The 18,735-nt window shown below is 40.2% G+C and overlaps 1 protein-coding gene and 1 pseudogene across 5 annotated transcripts in view; both read right to left on the bottom strand.

Moving 5' to 3' along the window:
* NSUN4 (NOP2/Sun RNA methyltransferase 4) overlaps positions 1-18,735 on the bottom strand; it is a 35,134-nt gene that overhangs the window by 5,299 nt on the left and 11,100 nt on the right. For 3 of the 5 annotated variants that reach the window (XM_069479918.1, XM_069479919.1, XM_069479920.1), the window contains exons 4-6: positions 17,155-17,315; positions 9,166-9,290; positions 6,374-8,579 (exon numbers count right to left, since the gene is read on the bottom strand). In XM_069479918.1, coding sequence (XP_069336019.1) covers positions 8,303-8,579; positions 9,166-9,290; positions 17,155-17,315 — 563 coding nt within the window. In that variant the 3' untranslated portion in view covers positions 6,374-8,302. Of the gene's footprint in view, positions 1-6,373; positions 8,580-9,165; positions 9,291-17,154; positions 17,316-18,735 lie in introns of those variants that run through there. The other 2 variants (XM_069479921.1, XM_069479922.1) reach the window with 2 other exon arrangements.
* On the bottom strand, positions 3,908-5,044 carry LOC138389492 (ER membrane protein complex subunit 2 pseudogene; annotated as a pseudogene).

The following is an 18,735-nucleotide window of genomic DNA, read 5'->3' as shown; positions in this document are numbered from 1 at the left end:
TTGACCTTGGACTTCTCAGCCTCCAGAACTAGAAGAAATAGATTTCTTTTCTAAATAAATAGCCCAGTCTCAGGTATTCCATTATAGCAACAGAAAATAGACTACTAAGACACATATAAGTGAGACTACACAGTATTTGTCTGTCTGTGCCTGGCTTATTTCACTTAGCATAATGTCCTCCAGGTTCATCCATGTTGTCACAAATGACAGGATTTCCTTCTTTTTTAAGACTGAATAGTATTCCACTGTGTGTATGTATATGTATATATACATACACACATATATATACACCACATTTTCTTTAACTGTTATTCTATTGATGGACACTTGGGTTGATTTCATATCTTGACTATTGTGAATAATGCTATAACATAAGCATGGGAATGTAGGTATCTCTTCAACAAACTGATTTCATTTCCTTTGGATATATACCCGTAAGTGGGATTGTTGGATCATATGATAGTTCTATTTTTAATTTTTTGAGGACTCTCCATACTGTTTTCCATAATGGCTGTACTGATTTACATTCCCATCAACAGTGTGCAAGGGTTCCCTTTTCTCCACATCCTCTCCAATACTCATCTTTTGTCTTTTTGATAATTCTAACAGGTATGATGTGATATCTCATTGTGCTTTTAATTTGTATTTCTCTGATGATTAGTGGTTTTGAGCATTTTGTTCATATACCTGTTGGCTATTTGGATGTCTTCTTTTGAGAAATGTCTATTCAGGTTATTTGCCCATTTTTTAATCAGGCTATTTTTTCACTATTGAGTTCCTTATATATTTTGGATGTCCTCTTATCAGATGGACAGTTTGCAAATACTTTCTTCCATTGAGTAGATTATTTATTCTGTTGATTATTTCCCTGGCTGTGCAGAAGCTTTTTAGTTTTAAGTAATCCCACCTGTCTATTTTTGCCTTTGTTGCCTGTGCTTTTGGGTTCATATCCAAAAAAAATTGTTCTATTCTATTCTCTTTCATTAAAAATAAACAGGCCGGGCGTGGTGGCTCACGCCTGTAATCCTAGCACTCTGGGAGGCCGAGGTGGGCGGATCGTTTGAGCTCAGGAGTTCGAGACCAGCCTGAGCAAGAGCGAGACCCCATCTCTACTAAAAATAGAAAGAAATTATATGGACAGCTAAAAATATATATATATATATATAGAAAAAATTAGCCGGGCATGGTGGTGCATGCCTGTAGTCCCAGCTACTCGGGAGGCTGAGACAGTAGGATCGCTTGAGCTCAGGAGTTTGAGGTTGCTGTGAGCTAGGCTGACGCCACGGCACTCACTCTAGCCTGGGCAACAGAGTGAGACTCTGTCTCAAAAAAAAAAAATAAAATAAATAAATAAATAAACAGCTGGTCTAGAACTACTGTATCAGTCAAGATAGACTAAGTTATACTTCAGTAACAGACAACATAAACTCTCAGTGGCTTAACACCACAACAGTTATTTTTCACACTGCCACATGTCTAATGCAGTAACCAGAGGAGGCTCTGCTCAACACACTAGGTACTCATGCAGATGTAGGCTTCACCTCAACGGATGTTTCCTTGATCATTGTGACAGGGATACATGGCAAATCTGGCATTAGCTCTCAAAGCTTTCATCAGAAATGACAGACACCACTTCCTCTCACATTTCATTGGCTAGAGCAAGTCACATGGCCATGCCTACCTGCAGAAAGAATGGGAAAGGCAACCCTACCAAGCTCCTAGGAGGAGGAGAACTGGGTATTTGTGAAAAGTCCTAATGTCTACCCACAAAATTCATTTCATGACAGCTAATGAATTGTGGTTGTGAACCAGAGTTCAGAAAACACCGATTTAAAGGTTTCTTATGTTAACTTGAAATCTGGCTCACTACAACTTCCTTCTGCTGGCCCCAACTCAAAACACATCTGCTCCCCCTGCCTATTTGAAGACAACATTTCTCTTCTCTAAGTCTGCCCTTCTCCTGGTGCAATAGTCCCAAGTCCCCCAGTTCTCCCTAGAATGGGATTTGCAGCTTCCTCTTCATCCTGGTCACCCTCTTCAAGGTACAACTGGCTTTGCCAATGTAGCTCCTAAAGTGTCACCTCCAAATATGGTCTGAGCAGCTTGGAGTTCAACAGTTCCCATTTACTCAAAGAGATAAGGGCTGTCTAAGCTTAAGGATAGGACTGGCCCTTAGAAGCATTTTCTGTAGAGTCAGTTATTTAATTTCCTCATTCAGTAAATGACATTGATAATCATATCCCCAGTGGGAGGTCTGTGAAATCTGATTAGATCATTTTCTGGCTTAGAACTCCTGCAATGGCTTCCATTTTTTCATTGGAATAATATCCATTCCTTCAAGTGGCCTGCAAGGCCCTATGTAGTTGCTTCTGCCTGCTTCCCCAGCCTTTTATTTCACAACCATGCCCTTCTCTCTATGTGGCATGATACTGAACCTCTTTCAGGTCCCAGAATGTACTCTCTCCTGCCTTAGGAGCTTCACATTGACACAACCTGAAACCTCTGCTAGAGGTTTCAACACCCTCCCCTGCCTCACTAACTCCTCTTCAATTTCAGGTCTGCTTGAACATCTTTCTCCAGGATAGGTTAGGTCCTCCAGGTATATGCACTCTACACGTCTCTCGGTACTCAGCTCACTCCTAATTTACTTGTAATTAATTGTAAATACTTATAATTTGTCCATCTTGCCCACTAGATTGTATGACCCATAAGACAGAACCGTGTCTATTCTGTTCACCACTATCTCTAACATCTAGGATTAGGCCTAGCACATAGGAGTTATCCAAATATGTATTAACCACTAAATATGTACCATGTGTGTTGGTGGCTAGGGGTTAGGGATGCAAAAATAAATACTAGCTTCCGGCTGTGAATAATTCCTAGTCTGGGGATGAGGTAAAGGGGAAAAACCAACCATGGGAAGTGCTATGTTCATGGCATATACAGAGGGTCGAGGAGCACAGAAGAGGAACCATCCCGTCTGCTTTAGAGGGATTAGGGAAAGCTTTCATAGGGGGTGAAAATTTGGACATTTAGACAGAGAAGACAATGTGTCATGACACAGAGGCATGGGGGCAGGTACTGTGTTTAGAGATGAGGAATGTAGATAGGAAGAACAGATTTGCAGGGGAGAGAGTGGTGATCTGAGTTGGCCACAGGGCTCTGCTTGTCTGCCTTGCCTTCCACTAAAAGCCCGCAAATCCTGAGACCTTCTAATCCAAAGGTTCTTAATTTAGGGTTTTCAGATGGGCTTTAGGGAGTGCCCAAACCCCAGAAATTATATGTAAAATGCTGTGGTGGTCTTTTTTTTCTGAGGGCCAAAGCTTTTATCAGTCTCTCAAACAGATTTGTGACCCCAAAGAGGTGAAAACCACAGATCCAAGCTATCACTCTCCCATGACCCATGGTTGCCTCAACATCTGATCCTCTGCTACAGATGAGCTGTTGTATGTCACAAGGAAAGAGGAACTCATGGACAAGACTGAGGCAACATTGCTAAGCTTCCAGATCTCTTGATATGACCCCTCCCACAGCCCATATCAAGCCATATTTGGTACTCTATGGGGTTGGTTCTCTACCCCCTCATAGCTTCTTCTAAATTTAAGTGCTTTTAATACATCATAACCACCAAATATGAAAGCCAGAACCTTAACAATAATCTGGCTTTAAGTTCCCTCCAGCCTCTAATCCCCCTACCTGTGGGAACCATTATCCCGAATCCCATAGTGATAACCATCCTTTCCTTTTTACATAGTTTCACTGCATATATGTTCTTTTTAAATGTTTTTTTTGCAAGTTTAATAAATCATGGTTTATTTAACAAGGTTATTTCTACAACTGTTATATTTTATTATGTATGTGTGATATGAAGAGACTGATGTACAATCAATAAGTCTTAAATCTCTTTTCCATGGATTTCCCCTTTTTGCTTAGCAGTAAAAGGCATTTTTAGCTTTATATAAACACATTCTTTACAACTATCTTAACAGAAAATTACTGCAGTATAGAAATAGCACTGGGCATTTATTAAATAAGTCACTGGCCATTAAGTTCAATCATGCAGTTGTGAAATCTAACATCAAAGAGTTTTTGAAACCTTAAGACTAGGTGATCTGCAATGTTTCCAACATGTCTTCCACTACCTTAAGAGAGTATTTGGTTTCCTTCTTACTTTGACCTTTGACCCAAAGTGATAAGATCTGTTTATTTCACTAGCTGCCCAACTAGCATATCTCATGTTGTCCTTTTTCGTGTTTGCACTTGCTTTTGGATTAGAAGCAACATGACTTGCCAACATGTGAAGCCCAAACAAAGTTTTCATATTTCTGTTGTTCAGTTTCAATGGTTGTGCAAAATACTTTCTTGGAAGTTCAAGGTTTTCAAGTCCACCTTGGGTATATTTAACTTCAGCATACTGTTGACAGGATAAGTGGTTGTGTGGAGTACTCATCATAAGCTCCTCTAAACAAAAGGCTGCTTTTGCAGTCATGTTCATTGATATAAAGTTCTGCAAGTTCGTGCCAGGCTTCTTGGTCTCCAACAAATTGTTCCAGATACTCATTCAGTTCCCGAATGGCCTCTATATTTTTCCCCTGGGCTTTTCGAATGGCAATCTTACGCTTTCTTGCACCCGAGTTAGTTGGATTTTCTTGTAAAATTCTATCATATAGCTGTATAGCATCATCGTATCTTTCCATGGCTTCAAATCCCATGCCCGTTAATCACTTGACTCTGTGACTGCCAGAGAATTGTCTTCTTAACTCTTAAAGACAAAACAATGCCAAGTCATCCCGACCATAGTCTAGGGCTGCAATCACCACCTGTTCATATATGATCCAATTATCATCTCCAAGCTTAATTACTTCTTCTCCAACTTCCACAATTTGCTCACTATTTCATGAGTTTTTTTCTCTCCATTTTCTCATTTTATCTCGCATTTCTTCCCAAGTGACATCGTAAAGTTCTGAAACCTTCAACATCTTCTAAATGTTTTTAAATTCTTAGTTGTATTTGACTTTGTAATATCAGTAGTCATCAAAGAAATGCAAATTAAAACCACAATGAAATACTAAGACATACCTGCTAGAATAAACTTTAAAATTGACAATACCAAGTGTTAGCAAGGATGTGAAGCAACTGGAAGTCTCAGATACATTGCTGATGGGAATGCAAAATGGTAAAGCCACTTTGGAGACAATATGGGAGTATCTTATAAAGTTAAACATACATTTACCATATGACCTAGCAACCACCCCTAAGTATTGACTCAAAAGAAAAGATGAATACACAAAATCATGTACACAAATGTTGTTAGCAGCATTACTAATAGCCAAAAATTGGAAGCAACATAAATGTCCATCAGCTGGTAAGTGGATAAACAAATTATGGTATATCTACCATGGAATACAATTCAGCAATAAAAACGAACAAAATATTAATATAACAAAATGAATCTCAAAAATATTGAGAGAAGTCATTGGAAGAAGTCAAACACAAGACTACATACTGTATGATTCCATTTATATGTGCAAAATTTCCCAAGATCAGACATTTGAAAGGATTCACCAGACTTCACAGAGCATAATCATCTAAGATTTTTATTTAAAGGCAAAGAACACAGGGCAGCAAGAGAAAGACTAGGCATGTAAATAAGAGGAATCTGAAAAACATCCCAAGTACAAGCTCCCCACCGTCCTTATTCACACATGGACTGCACTGCCTGGTGTGAATCACCATCATCTGTGTGAGGAATCCTGGCTTTGGAAGAGCTCAAATCAGAAGTTCCCAGCAGGGTTTTTACACTACTCTGGCTATGTAATCAAGCCAGACACTAGTTAGACCAGTTGCAAATCCTCAGTAAAGTGAGTGACCCTGGGGGTCACCAGAGGAGCTTCAGACTTTAAACAGCAATTATAAATCCCAATGCTCTTATCTTGACCAAGAGTGAAAACCAGACATCCAGGTGTCCTCAGAGATAAAGACAGAGCTTTTGCAATCCAGCTGTAAACCAACTCTATCTTCCACAATATGAAATTCTAAAATAGGCAAAACTATAGTGACAGAAAGCAGATCAGTGGTTATCTGGGACCAGGAATGGGGGAAGGAGATTGAGTGCAAAGGAGCACAAGGAAACTTTTCAGGAGATAGAATCATTTTCTATATCTTGATGGTGACGGTGGCTATACTATTATCTATAATTATCAAAATTCATTAAACAGTACATTTAAAATTGATGAATTATATTACATAAAAATAATAACTTAAGAAAAACTTTCTTTCAAAAAGGACATCATGCTACACTTTGGGAATTAAACTTTTTTCACTCAATATTTTATTGCTAAGATTTATCCATATTGTTAGTTCATGTGTTCTGACAATTATATAATATTCCATTGTGTGAACATTCCAATTTGTTTATCCACTCTCTTGCTCATAGGCGTTCGGGTTGTTTCTAGGCTTTTGCTTTTGTGAACAGGGCTGCTATGAACATTCTTGTATGTGTCTCCTGGTGTACATGTATGAGTTTCTCTAAGATTCATCGCCAGTACTGGAATAACTGGGTTATAGGACAGGTGAATGTTCAATTACAGGAGATAAATTATTTTCCAAAATAGTTCTCTGCTTTTCTTCCCTGGGTCTGTCTGTCTCCAGTTAGACTATGACTCCGGGGACAGAAGGCCCTCTCCTCTTGAATTACCACTGCTTAACATTCAATTAGCACCAGGCTGGATATCCAGGAGTACAAGGGCAGAAACCTAGGCACCTGGGGCCTCTCCGCCTCAGCAAATACTAACTACTGTGCAGAGTAAACAGCATGCAGGGACTATGTGCCACACATGGAGGCTGGTTAGGGTCCTACTGAGAGCACCAGCCAAGCTCCTGGGAGCTCCATCTTCCTCAGTTCACTTGACTTTGAGTCTGGAAGGTATTCCAAGGCCCTCAATTACCATGCAAATCCCAAGAGAAGGCTTAACCTCAGCTAAAGTCTTTCTCAACCAACACCTCTAATATCCAAATAAGGATCAGCAGGAAAGGTACAAAGGACAAAAGGAGTGGCAGGAAGATGAAAAGAGGGAATAAGGAAAGTGAGAAGAGCCAAGAAGCCTTCAGGTATTCTAAAGTTATACACCCTTTTCTGCACAAGGACCAGTTTTTCAGGAAAAAAATTCTTTTTAATTAAAAAATCTCTGCAAATGACCATGAACAATTTTTAATAACCCTGACACTAAAGGTTACTTTCTTTTGACTAAAGTTACAAAAACAACATAATTACTATGCAGTCAGTAAGTGATGCAATGCTGCCCCTGAACACACATGTGTGCAGAGAAGCCCTTTGATGCCAAGGGAAGAGCTCTGAGAGATTGGGGGTAGGCCAAAGAACACGCACCAGAGCTCAGCCACAGACTAGAAACAAGAACAAAAATCTGGAATATAACAAAACAAAACATCAGGAGAGTCCTAGGTATTCAGAAAGCAAAAGGAGTACAGTTGCCATTCCAAAGGATGAGGCAGCCTGATTATCTCCCACAATCCCAACTGCTACATCTCCAAGAGCTCCTTGTCACACAGGAGCTCAGGGAATACTTGCTAGACAAATGAACAAAGGATGAAACACACAAGAGTAGGACAGCTCTGTGGCAGAAGTAGCTTCCCCAGCCACATTTAAGCAGAAGTGCTGTTGACAGCAGGGAGAATAACCGGAATTATTCAGCTCAGGAGAGCTTTCTCAATGTAAGTAAGCAGATTATTTTGCATTGGCTTAACATTTTTAGTTACTTGTTCCTTAAATTAGATCATGGGCCATATGGAGAAACTAGGTAGGCTTGTTTGGGCCTGTTGGCTGCTCTAGATTGATCAGGTGAAGCTCACTTCAACTGTAACCAGCTGGTACAAATAGAACTAATGGCATTTGGACTGACATGAAGCCCCCAACTATAGCCCCAAGTCTATGGAGCTTCAACAATTTTATTGGCTAAATGCTTCTTCCCAAGTTTACAGCTTAAAGTGTGAACCTGCTCACTGGCTCCTCCTTCTAAGCGCCTAAGGGGACAGCAAACTTTAGCACAGGCTTGGAGATTGTGGGAGAGGGAGTGGTAATCAGTGAATTAGAAACCTGCTGATGCTCCACAATTGGACAGCAGGATAGTAAAACTCCTACTTTCTACTGCTGAAAACTGTCAGTAGAAAAACTCGAACAGGATGGAGACAGGTTCCAGAGTACATCTCTCCCATTGGTTCCAGTTTCCAGGGCCTCCAACACAGTATATACCCTTTGTCTTCCTACTTCAGGGAAAAGGTGACACTATGTCAGCCTACGCATTTTGCAGAAGTACATAGGCCCAAAATTGGCCATGAGGTTTGGTATTACCAGCTCCCCAACCTGGCAGGATGGGAAGAAACAGAATGTGTCCATGAAAAGCCTTCGGAAATGAGCCAGGTCTTCCACCTGAACCTCGATGCTGTATTGATTGGCCAGGAGCTCAATGGTGCCTTGCACCACATACTCGTTCTGTAACTGTGAGAGTGAGCAGGTGGAATAGACAACGTGGCCTCCTGGTTTGGTGGCAAGGAGTCCAGCCCTGAAACCAGAAAGAGACAGAAGCAGTGAGTAGTAAGCTTCCCAGTAGTGAAAGGGCAACATAAGGAGCTGAAAAGACGGACAGGGAAGGTCTACCACAGGATAGGTGGCTAGGACACGTAGGCTCTGCAGTCCCTTTCACAACAACACTGTCTGAAAAGTCCTTCTCAAGACAGAGAGTAACTCAACCTTACTCCATGAGCTCTTTGCTAGGAAGTCTTAAAATGATGCCCTGAGCTCTGACTCTGGTTATGGACCAAACTGTTATGCTGGCTATGGATTGAGTCCTCATGCCAACCCTACAGAGCCTTGGGCTCAGTATCTATTTTTCAAACATGTGCTACTCACTAAAATAGCATGAGTGAATCTGTGCCACCCACCCTGGTACGTATGTCCTACCAGATAGGGTTTTTATGTTCCAGGGACGATCTCATGATTTCTGTTTCCTCCAGACAGATCCCCAGCCAGAAGACCCCTCTATGGGTGACAGTCTTGGCAAGAGCCTCCAGTTCCCCAGTTTCCCAGGGGACCAGAAGACTAGGGTACTCTGGCACAAATTCCTAAGTTTTCATAAATCTATTACTCACGCAAGAAGCTGCACTTGCAGCAGAGGCAACATCTGTCGCTCCTTCTTCCTCGACCGCTGAAAGATGTTGTTCTCTTCCTCATGAAGAGAGTGGCGGTCTGTGGTACAGGGCACATCCACCAGCACCTGCCCAGAGTGTTAAAGGGTGAAGTAGTAAAGCTCCTTACAGGCTCCTCCTCCTTAGCCCAGAGCTGTTTTAGGCCCTTGGCCTGGGAAGTTTATGGAGTACTCCCCCTGCCCATCCCTCTATTTCAGAGTACCTGACAAAGCTGCTCATTTTAACCTGGTAGACAATTATGAAACAATGAGTGGCAAAATAGTACATTTAGGAATATTCATGGATGGTCAAAAAAATAAAACCAACACACAAACAACTATCATTAAATAATCAATATTAACCTAGAAAGATGTCTTAGTGCTTCAGAGCTCTGTCCTTAGGTATTTGAATGAAAACATCCAATTTACAGATGATACAATGCCCAGAGTATAGCTAATATACTAACAGAATCAGGATTCAAAATTATTCTAAGTTGAAACGATGTCAGATCTAATATGGAAATGTTTTAAAGTGAGAAATGTAAAGTTACTCATTCATTTACTAGGCGCCTACTCAGTGCAAAGAGGCAAAAATTTTAAAAACAGTCATATATTTATGTTTTAAAACAAGTAAAATCATCTATGGAAAAGATCTATAAATGTTTAGTTAGGCAAAAACTCCAAGTAAATTAATAATGACTCAATATTCAATATTCTGATGTATTCCTAGGCTGCATGAATTGACATAATGCATACAGAGTAAGAAAAATAACAATCACCTTGTATTCTAGTCAGGTCATATCTCGAGAACTGTGATAGGGATGGCATTCACAGGAAAAAGGGATATTAACTAAATAGGAATGCCTAGAAAAGCGCCACTGGGATGTTCTAGAAACCACATCATATAAGAAATTAATACCTTCTGTTTCCAGCAACTCCAGTAACTACGTATCCTGAAAGCCATTATAATACAAAATACCTAAAAAGGCTGGATATAATTTTAAAAATACTTTTAAATGTAGAGCTCATGCAGAATTAGAGAAATCCTCAGAACCCAAAGACAAGACTGAAAAACAAACCCAGGAAGGTATGCAAGAGCTGAAGCCAATGGCTTCCATCTTTTACCAATCCCTAGTAATCAAAAGCCTAGGAGAACAGAAAACAGGGCACTGGGCTCATTTGTGGAGGATAATTGGAACGGAAATGTATAGCAAAGCCAAATCCTGAAAGAGCTACATGCTCAATTAGAGTAAACTAGGGAAAAAAATCCAGCCCAGCCCACAAAAGAATGTGTCCGTTTTGGTTTTAACTCTGGGCAAGAAAAGGGAAACAAGAAAAGTCTCCTTGAGGGTATTTTGGGGGGTTTTTTGCATTTTTTTTTTTTTTTTTTTTTTTGAGACAGAGTCTCATTCCGTTGCCCTGGGTAGAGTGCTGTGGCGTCATAGCAACCTCAAACTCCTGGGCTCAAGTGATCCTTCTGCCTCAGCCTCCCGAGTAGCTGGGACTATAGATGCATGCCACAACGCCCGGCTAATTTTTCTATTTTTATTAGAGACAGGGTCTCGCTCTTGCTGAGGCTGGTGTTGAACTCCTGAGCTCAAGTGATCCTCCCACCTCGGCCTCCCAGAGTGCTAGGATTACAGGCGTGAGCCACTGCACCTGGCCCAAAATGCTGAGATCATAGGTGTGAGCCAACATGCCTTGCCCCAAGTGAAATCTGAAGAAAACCAAAGTTGAAGGATTTACTATAACAGATAATAAGCGTTATTACAAGGCTACAGCAACAAAGACAGTATAGTTTCTTGAAAAGAAAGACAAATAGGCCAATAGAACAGAGTCCAGAAATAGACCCAACATACATAGATACTTGATCTATGACAAAGGTGACACTGCAGAGCAATGGGAAATGAATAATCTTCAATAACTGGTACAGGGTCAATTAGATATCATTTTTTTTATCCTTAATTCTTTTACTATACATAAAAATCAATTTCAAATGGACTGAAGATCTAAATGGGAAAGGTAAAACAAAAATATTTCTAGAGGATAACATAGAATAATATCTTCATTGCCTTAGGACAGACAAAGGTGTCTCAAACAAGCCCCCAAAGCACTAACCAGTGATAAATTGGACTACAGTAAAATTAAGAACTTATGTTTTATACTTGCAATATGTATTTGCAATAAATACATTCATAAAGGACTCATTTCCAGAATACATAAAAAACTTTTTACATACCAACAAGAAAAAAACAGACAACCCAATAGCAAAAAATGGGCAAAAGAGTTGAATTCCCATTACAAAATGAATGGTCAATAAACACATGAAAAGGCATCTAAACTCATCAACCAACAGTGAAATGAACATTAAAGCCATAATGTAATACCATGATATACCCATCAGTATGGCTAAATTGGGGAAAAATAGCATATATTGATGAGGTTGTGGAACAACTACTATTTTCATACATACCAGTTGGAATATAAACTGACTCAATTTCTTGGAAAACTGATTCTGACTAAAGCTGAACATATACATATTTTGTAACCCAGCAATTGAACAGAAATGTATATGTAAGTGCACCAAAAAAACAAAAAACACTTACAAAAATGTTTATAGCAGTATTGTAATAGCCCAAAATGGAAATAACCCAATTGTCTATCATGGGTAGAATGGACAAATAAATTATTTTATATGCATACCATGGGATACAACACAGCAACAACAATGAACAAACACTGCTACAGGCAACATCATGGATAAATCTTACAAACATAATGGTGAAAGAAAAAGTCAGACACAAAAGAGCACACACTGTATGATTACATTAATATAAAGTTCAAAACACCCATGGTTTTAACATGGATAAATTTCACAAACATAATAGTGAGGAAAAAAAGTCAGACACAAAAGAGTACAAACTATATGATTACATTTACATAAAATCTAAAACATTTCAGTGCTAAATATGAAAAAAAAATTTTTTAAAAAGAAAAAAAAATTAAAATCCAAAACATTCACGGTTTTAGAAGTGAGGCAGTAAGTACCCTTAGGAGGGTAAAAGGGAGCATGCTGGTATTGCTGTATTTCTTGAAATGGTAGTAATAAGACAAGTGTATTTGACTATAAGATAATTTTTTAAGCAGTACACTTATGATTTGATCACTTTGGTGTTATACTCCAATAGAAAGTTATTAGAAAATTATGACAAGTAACAAAAATAACCACAAAATTTAAAAGGAAAAAAGCTTCCTTGAGCAATCAGCAGAAACAGCGACCAGTAGAATTAAATCCCCTCTCTTCAGAGGTAAGCAGCATATTAAAGAAAAAAAAAAAAAAAAAAAAAGACTTAAACCCCCAAACAGGTTTTTTTTCCCTAGAACTGGTAGTGCAGTAGTGAGCAGGGAGGAGAGATTAAAACAAGGAGTTTGATGTGTAACTGACTTGAACAACAAACAGTTTTGATATAGGAATTATCCAACGTAGAATTAATATAGAAACCTTCCTAAATAACAAGAGAAATTTAAAAAAACAGGCCAGGCGCTCACGCCTGTAATCCTACCACTTTGGAAGGGCGAGGCAGGAGGACTGCTTGAGGCCAGGAGTTGGAGACCAGCCTGAGCAAAAGCGAGAGCCCATCTCCATAAAAAATAGAAAAATTAGCCAGGTGTGGTGGCTTGCGCCTGTAGTCCCAGCAACTCTGGAGACTGAAAGCAGGAGGATCACTTGAGCCCAGGAGTTTGAGGCTGCAGTGAGCTTTGATGATGCCACTGTACTCTAGCCCAGGGAAAGAGTGAAACTCTGTCTCAAAAAAAAAAAAAAAAAAAAGAAAAGAAAAGAAAGAAATTAGAAGAAAAACAGGCCAGGTGTGGTGGCTAATGCTTGTAATCTCAGCACTTTGGGAGGCTGGGGCAGGAGGATCACTTAAGAACAGGAGTTGCCTGGGCAACATAGCCAAACGCTGTCTCTACCAGAAAAAGAAAAAAAAAATTATTGAGGCACCTGTGCTCCTAGCTACTAAAGAGACTGAGGTGGGAGGATCACTTGAGTCCAGGAGTTCAAGGTTACAGTGAGTTATGATCATGCCAAAGAACCCCAGCTTGGGCAACAAAGCAAGACCCCGTCAAGAAAAAAAAGAAAAACAAAAGAGCAAAGAAGAGAAACCACATAATAAAAGAAACATGGTAAATGAAATAAACACAGTAAAATAATTTGACAAGAGTTGAGACCAAAATAATCAGTGGCATCCATTGTTAAGTCAGTAATTACAGGAATAAAATTGACAGGTTGGCTCACAAAGCAAAACCTAAGTCTATGCAGTATATAAGAGACACACCTAAAAGGAAGTGATTCAACAAGATTAAGTATAAAAGGATGAGCAAAGGTATAAAAAGAAAACTGTGGGAGTTTCCACAACCCCAAATGGAGGAAATGTCTACAGATTCTTTCTCTACTCCTTACAGTATCCTGAGGAGGTGGCTGGAACTCTTGGGAAAATGGTGGCAAGGTACCTACGGATTCCTGAGAGATGGTGCATGGAAACAGCAGAGCTATGTGATTTCAAGAGGACTATAAATTAATGGCAATATATCTGAATATCTTTGTTCTAATATATTCCTAATATTGATTCAGTAGTGTCAACTGTGGAAAATATTGACCTCATTCATTCAGAAAGGAAAAGAAGTTGTATTGTTGCATTAACCAAACATTTGGGGAGGGTAGTCAAATTATTCAACATCAGATACGGCACAGGGATCTCCACATGAGGCACTGGCCTTGCCCAATAAGCATGGATATCCATCACAAATAAACAGTCCTGCCAGGATGGTGCTCCAGCTGAATCTCAGCCCTGGGCATGTGTCCTACAAATACACACTTTCTTTTATTACGTGGGAAGATATAATGTGTTTAAAGAAACACTTTGTTATTTGAAATAAACTTTAACTCTCAAAAAAATGAAAACAAGGCCGGGCGTGGTGGCTCATGCCTGTACTCTGGGAGGCCGAGGCAGGAGGATCGCTCGAGGTCAGGAGTTCGAGACCAGCCTGAGCAAGAGCGAGACCCTGTCTCTACTAAAAATAGAAAGAAATTATATGGACAACTAAAAATATATAGAAAAAATTAGCCGGGCATGGTGGCACGTGCCTGTAGTCCCAGCTACTTGGGAGGCTGAGGCAGAAGGATTGCTTGAGCCCAGGAGTTTGAGGTTGCTGTGAGCTAGGCTGATGCCATGGCACTCTAGCCTGGGCAACAGAGTGAGACTTTGTCTCCGGGGGGAAAAAAAAAAAAAGAAAACAAGCTGTGAGTTGGGGGAAAGGGTTGGTGTCTTCCGTGCGTATGCAGAGCTCTGAGGTCCTATTCTTTCCAGTTCCTGGACAAGTGGAGCTGAGGGAAGCATGCAGTTACCAATAATGTGTAGAACATTCTTCTTTGCTTAACACTTGCCTACCAGAGTAGAACGTACACAACTATTTCTTCAACAAACAAATTAACAGAGACATCTTCAAACATTAAAACTGTTTTCAAATATCTGAAGCACTGTCAAGTGAAACAGGAGGTAACTCATTCTATATTGTTCCAAAAGGCAGAGCTAGGATCCATGAATGGAAATAATAAGTATTGTGATGATACTGAATGCTTTCTATAGTCCAGTCACTGTGCTAAATGCATTCTTATTTAATCTTCACCTATGGGATAGGTACTACTAATTTTTTTTTTTAGGCAAAAGTCACTCTATTACCTGGGCTAGAGTGCAGTAGCGTCGTCATAGCTCACTGTGACCTCAAACTCCTGGGTTCAAGTGATCCTCCGGCCTCAGCCTCCCGAATAGCTGGGAATATAGGCACGCACCACCATGCCTGGATAAGTTTTATATGTTTTTGTAGAGATAGGGGTCTCAATATATTGCTCAGGCTGGTCTTGAACTCCTGGCCTCAAGCAAACGTTGGCCTCCCAAAGTGCTAGGATTATAGGTGTGAGCCACTGCACCCGGCTTGGATAAGTACTAGTATTATCCTCACTTTACAGATGAAGAAGCTGAGTTTAATTGAAAGGTTAAGTAACTCACCCAAACTTCTCTGGCTGGTAAGTGGACTTACCAGGACTCCAATCCAAGCAGTCTGACTCCAGAATTTTTGCACTCACCCATATACCATGCAATCTACACATTTTAATTCAATAAGAGGAAGAACTTTCTAACATCAGAGGTGTTCAGCAACAGAACCTCAGTGAACCCCCATCAATGAAGTGTGCAAGCATAGGCTGAATCATTGATGGCTACTCCCTGACTAATCTTCACCACCAGGTACTGTACCAAGTGCTTTCCCTGGTACTCTCATTGAATCATCACAATAATCCTCTGTGGTACAATTACCCTATTTCAAAAATGAAGAGACTGAAGTTCAGCAAGATCAAGAAGCTTGCCCAAGGTCAGTAAGGGGCAGCCCTGTAATATAGAAACTGGTTAGGGGCTGGGTGTAGTGGCCCATGCCTGTAATCCCAGCACTTTGGGAGGCCAAAAACAAGGATTGCTGGAGCCCAGGAATTCCAGACGAGCCCATACATAGCAAGACACCATCTCTACAAACAATTTAAAAATATAATAGGCGTGGTGGAACATGCCTATAGTCCCAGAAGACTGGAGCGGGAGAACTGCTTGAGCCCAGGAGTTAGAGGCTACAGTGAGCTATGATCATGCCACTGCACTCCAGCCTGGGCAACAGAGTGAGACCCTGTGTCTAAAACAAAGGAAAAAAAAAAAAAGAAACTGGTTAGGCGCAGAGGTCATGTTCTCTTCACTCTGTTCTGCTGCCCCGACGTCAAGAAAGCTGAACAGCGGATTCCTATACAGACAGGAAACAAGTCTCTCAAGCCCATCTAAGAGTCTATATAACCCTTGGTCTTTCTTTTAATTTCTTAAGAGTGGTTGAGGCAGAATTGTGAGAACTAGACAGATTAGATAAGTCAGATGACAACACAGAGACAACAACAACAGCTATATATTCTTTATATTTTTACAAGTGTATGTTTTAAATAAATATTCTGAGTATGCCAAATAAAAGAAAATAAATAATTTAAAAACACAAAAAGATTTTCAACATTATTCACAATAAGAGAATGTAAATCAGATACTATCATTTTGGGAAAAAAAAATGAAGTTTGATGGCACCAACATTGACAGGCTGTGAGAAAATGGTACTCATTTATTACCAGTAGGAGTGAAACTGGTTTAACCTCCACAGAGCAATTTAGCAATCTTTATTAAAATCTTAAATGGATATAAACTGTTACCCAGCAATTATACTTCAAAAACATAAAACTAAAAAGGACTGAACCCTAGGATACATTATTAAATGCAAAAAAACCACAAAGTTCAGAATAGTGAGTATAATATACTACCATCCCTATTTTTTAAAAAAATACATACTTATATATGCAAATTAATATATTTTAAAAGATACAGAAAAAAATAGAAACAAGGGTTATTAATAGGGTGGAGTAGATAGCTACAGGACAGAAGTAAGTGGGAAACTCACTTTTCACTGGATGCCCTTTTGTGCTTTCTGAATTTTGTACCATGTGCATATGGTACCATATATTCAAAAATAAATAAATGAGCTTATTCATATTTGCCTTCTTGAGGCTTTCTGAGCAACCAAGTGACCTGAGAAATAAAAAAGCCTAATAACATTTTTTCCCCCACTCAGGTTCAAATTCTTTTTTTGCAGCCAGCTATCTTTAATGAATATAGTAAATCGGTCATCTAAGCTGAATTGATAATTCTGTAGGTGGCTTTTTTTTTTTTTGCCAAATCACCCAAGGAGAGCTCACCAGGTCCAGAAACAGCCTTGCATGCTCAAACACAGGGGCTGGATCCTACCCCTCCAGGGCCTGGGACCAGGATGAGGAGGCCATATTTAGCTGGATGGATGTCCTAAGTCAAGAATCACTCACCCGGTCATAGGTGTCCCCCTCCAGTTCTCCCCACTTCCTGCCATCCCATGAGGTGACTCGAACTTGATTCCCATCCCTAATCTCTTGAGGCACATAGCTGTGAAGGACCTTCTGTAGTCTGCCTGTTCGGGAAGTGGAGAGATCATTGGCAGCAAGATTGCCTGTGGGAATAAAGACACATCAGAGGCCATGGCCCAACGAAACATCTCACTTACAATAGCACTGATGGAAGAGTCAGACCAATTCTCAGGCAATCCCAATTAATGCAGACCCCAGCAACAGGGACATTTATTATATGCGTGGCTCAACATCAGTCACTCTGGAGTGTGCTTACAAAGGCAAACAACTATATGATCTGGAAAGGTTAAGTAAATAAAGCAGAGCAGGTAAGAATATTTATTTCTAAAGACATATGCTCTGTCCCACTATTTTTAAAATACGTGGCTCTCTTCATCTTTGGTAGATACTAGAGGTTACTGGCCCAAAATTTATTCTCCTCTTGTTCCTTAGTAATAGAACCCCTATTTTTTGGAAGGGGGCAATGTCCCTTTCCCAGCTTTTCTTTTACAAGTACGACTGTATGACTAAGTTTTGGTCAAATAGTTATAAGCAGAAGTATCACGTGGGAATTCTGGGAAAATGCTTTTTAAAAGCTGACACAGGCCAGACGCAGTGGCTTATGTTTGTAATTCCAGCACTTTGGGAGGCCAAGGTGGGAGGATTGCTTGAGCCCAGGAATTCAAAACCAGCCTGGGAAACACAGTGAGACCCCATCTCTAAAAATAAAGAAAAAAAATAAAAGAAAATTAGCTGGTCGTGGCAGTGCATGCCTGTAGTCCCAGCTACTCAGGAGGCTGAGGTGAGAGAATCACTTGAGCCTAAGAGTTCGAGGTTGCTGTGTTGCAGGGAGCTATGATCAGACCACTCCAGCATGGGCAACAGAGCAAGATCTTGTCTCCTAAAAAAAAAAAAAGCTACACAATTGGGAGATTAGATGAGCCTCTTTTTTTTTTTTTTCCAGACAGACTCTCACTCTGTTGCCCAGGCTAGAGTGCCATGGCATCAGCCTAGCTCACAGCAACCTCAAACTCCTGGGCTCAAGCGATCCTACTGCCTCAGCCTCCCGAGTAGCTGGGACTACAGGCATGTGCCACCATGCCCGGCTAATTTTTTCCATATATTTTTAGTTGTCCATATAATTTCTTTCTATTTTTAGTAGAGACTGGGTCTTGCTCTCACTCAGGCTGGTCTCGAACTCCTGAGCTCAAACGATCCACCCGCCTCAGCCTCCCAGAGTGCTAGGATTACAGGCGTGAGCCACCACGCCCGGCCAAGATGAGCCTCTTTTGCCCAATCCTTTTCTCCTGCTTTGAATTTGAATATGATGGCTGGAGTTTCAGCAGCCATCTTGAATCATGAGGCAATCCTCAGGATGACACTAGCAATAAAATAGGCTGCAAAAAGGAAAAGGGAGCTCTAAGTCCCTGATGATTATGGAGCTTTCATACCAGCCTTGTACAGCCTATATCCTAGCTTCTCTTATGAAAGAGAGAAATAAATGTTTCTTCTTTAAGGCAATTA

Source organism: Eulemur rufifrons, chromosome 8, assembly GCF_041146395.1.
Source record: "Eulemur rufifrons isolate Redbay chromosome 8, OSU_ERuf_1, whole genome shotgun sequence".
NCBI classification, from domain to species: Eukaryota; Metazoa; Chordata; class Mammalia; order Primates; family Lemuridae; genus Eulemur; species Eulemur rufifrons.
Note: the sequence above shows the minus strand (reverse complement) of the source record. Positions and strands in the feature narration are given on the sequence as shown.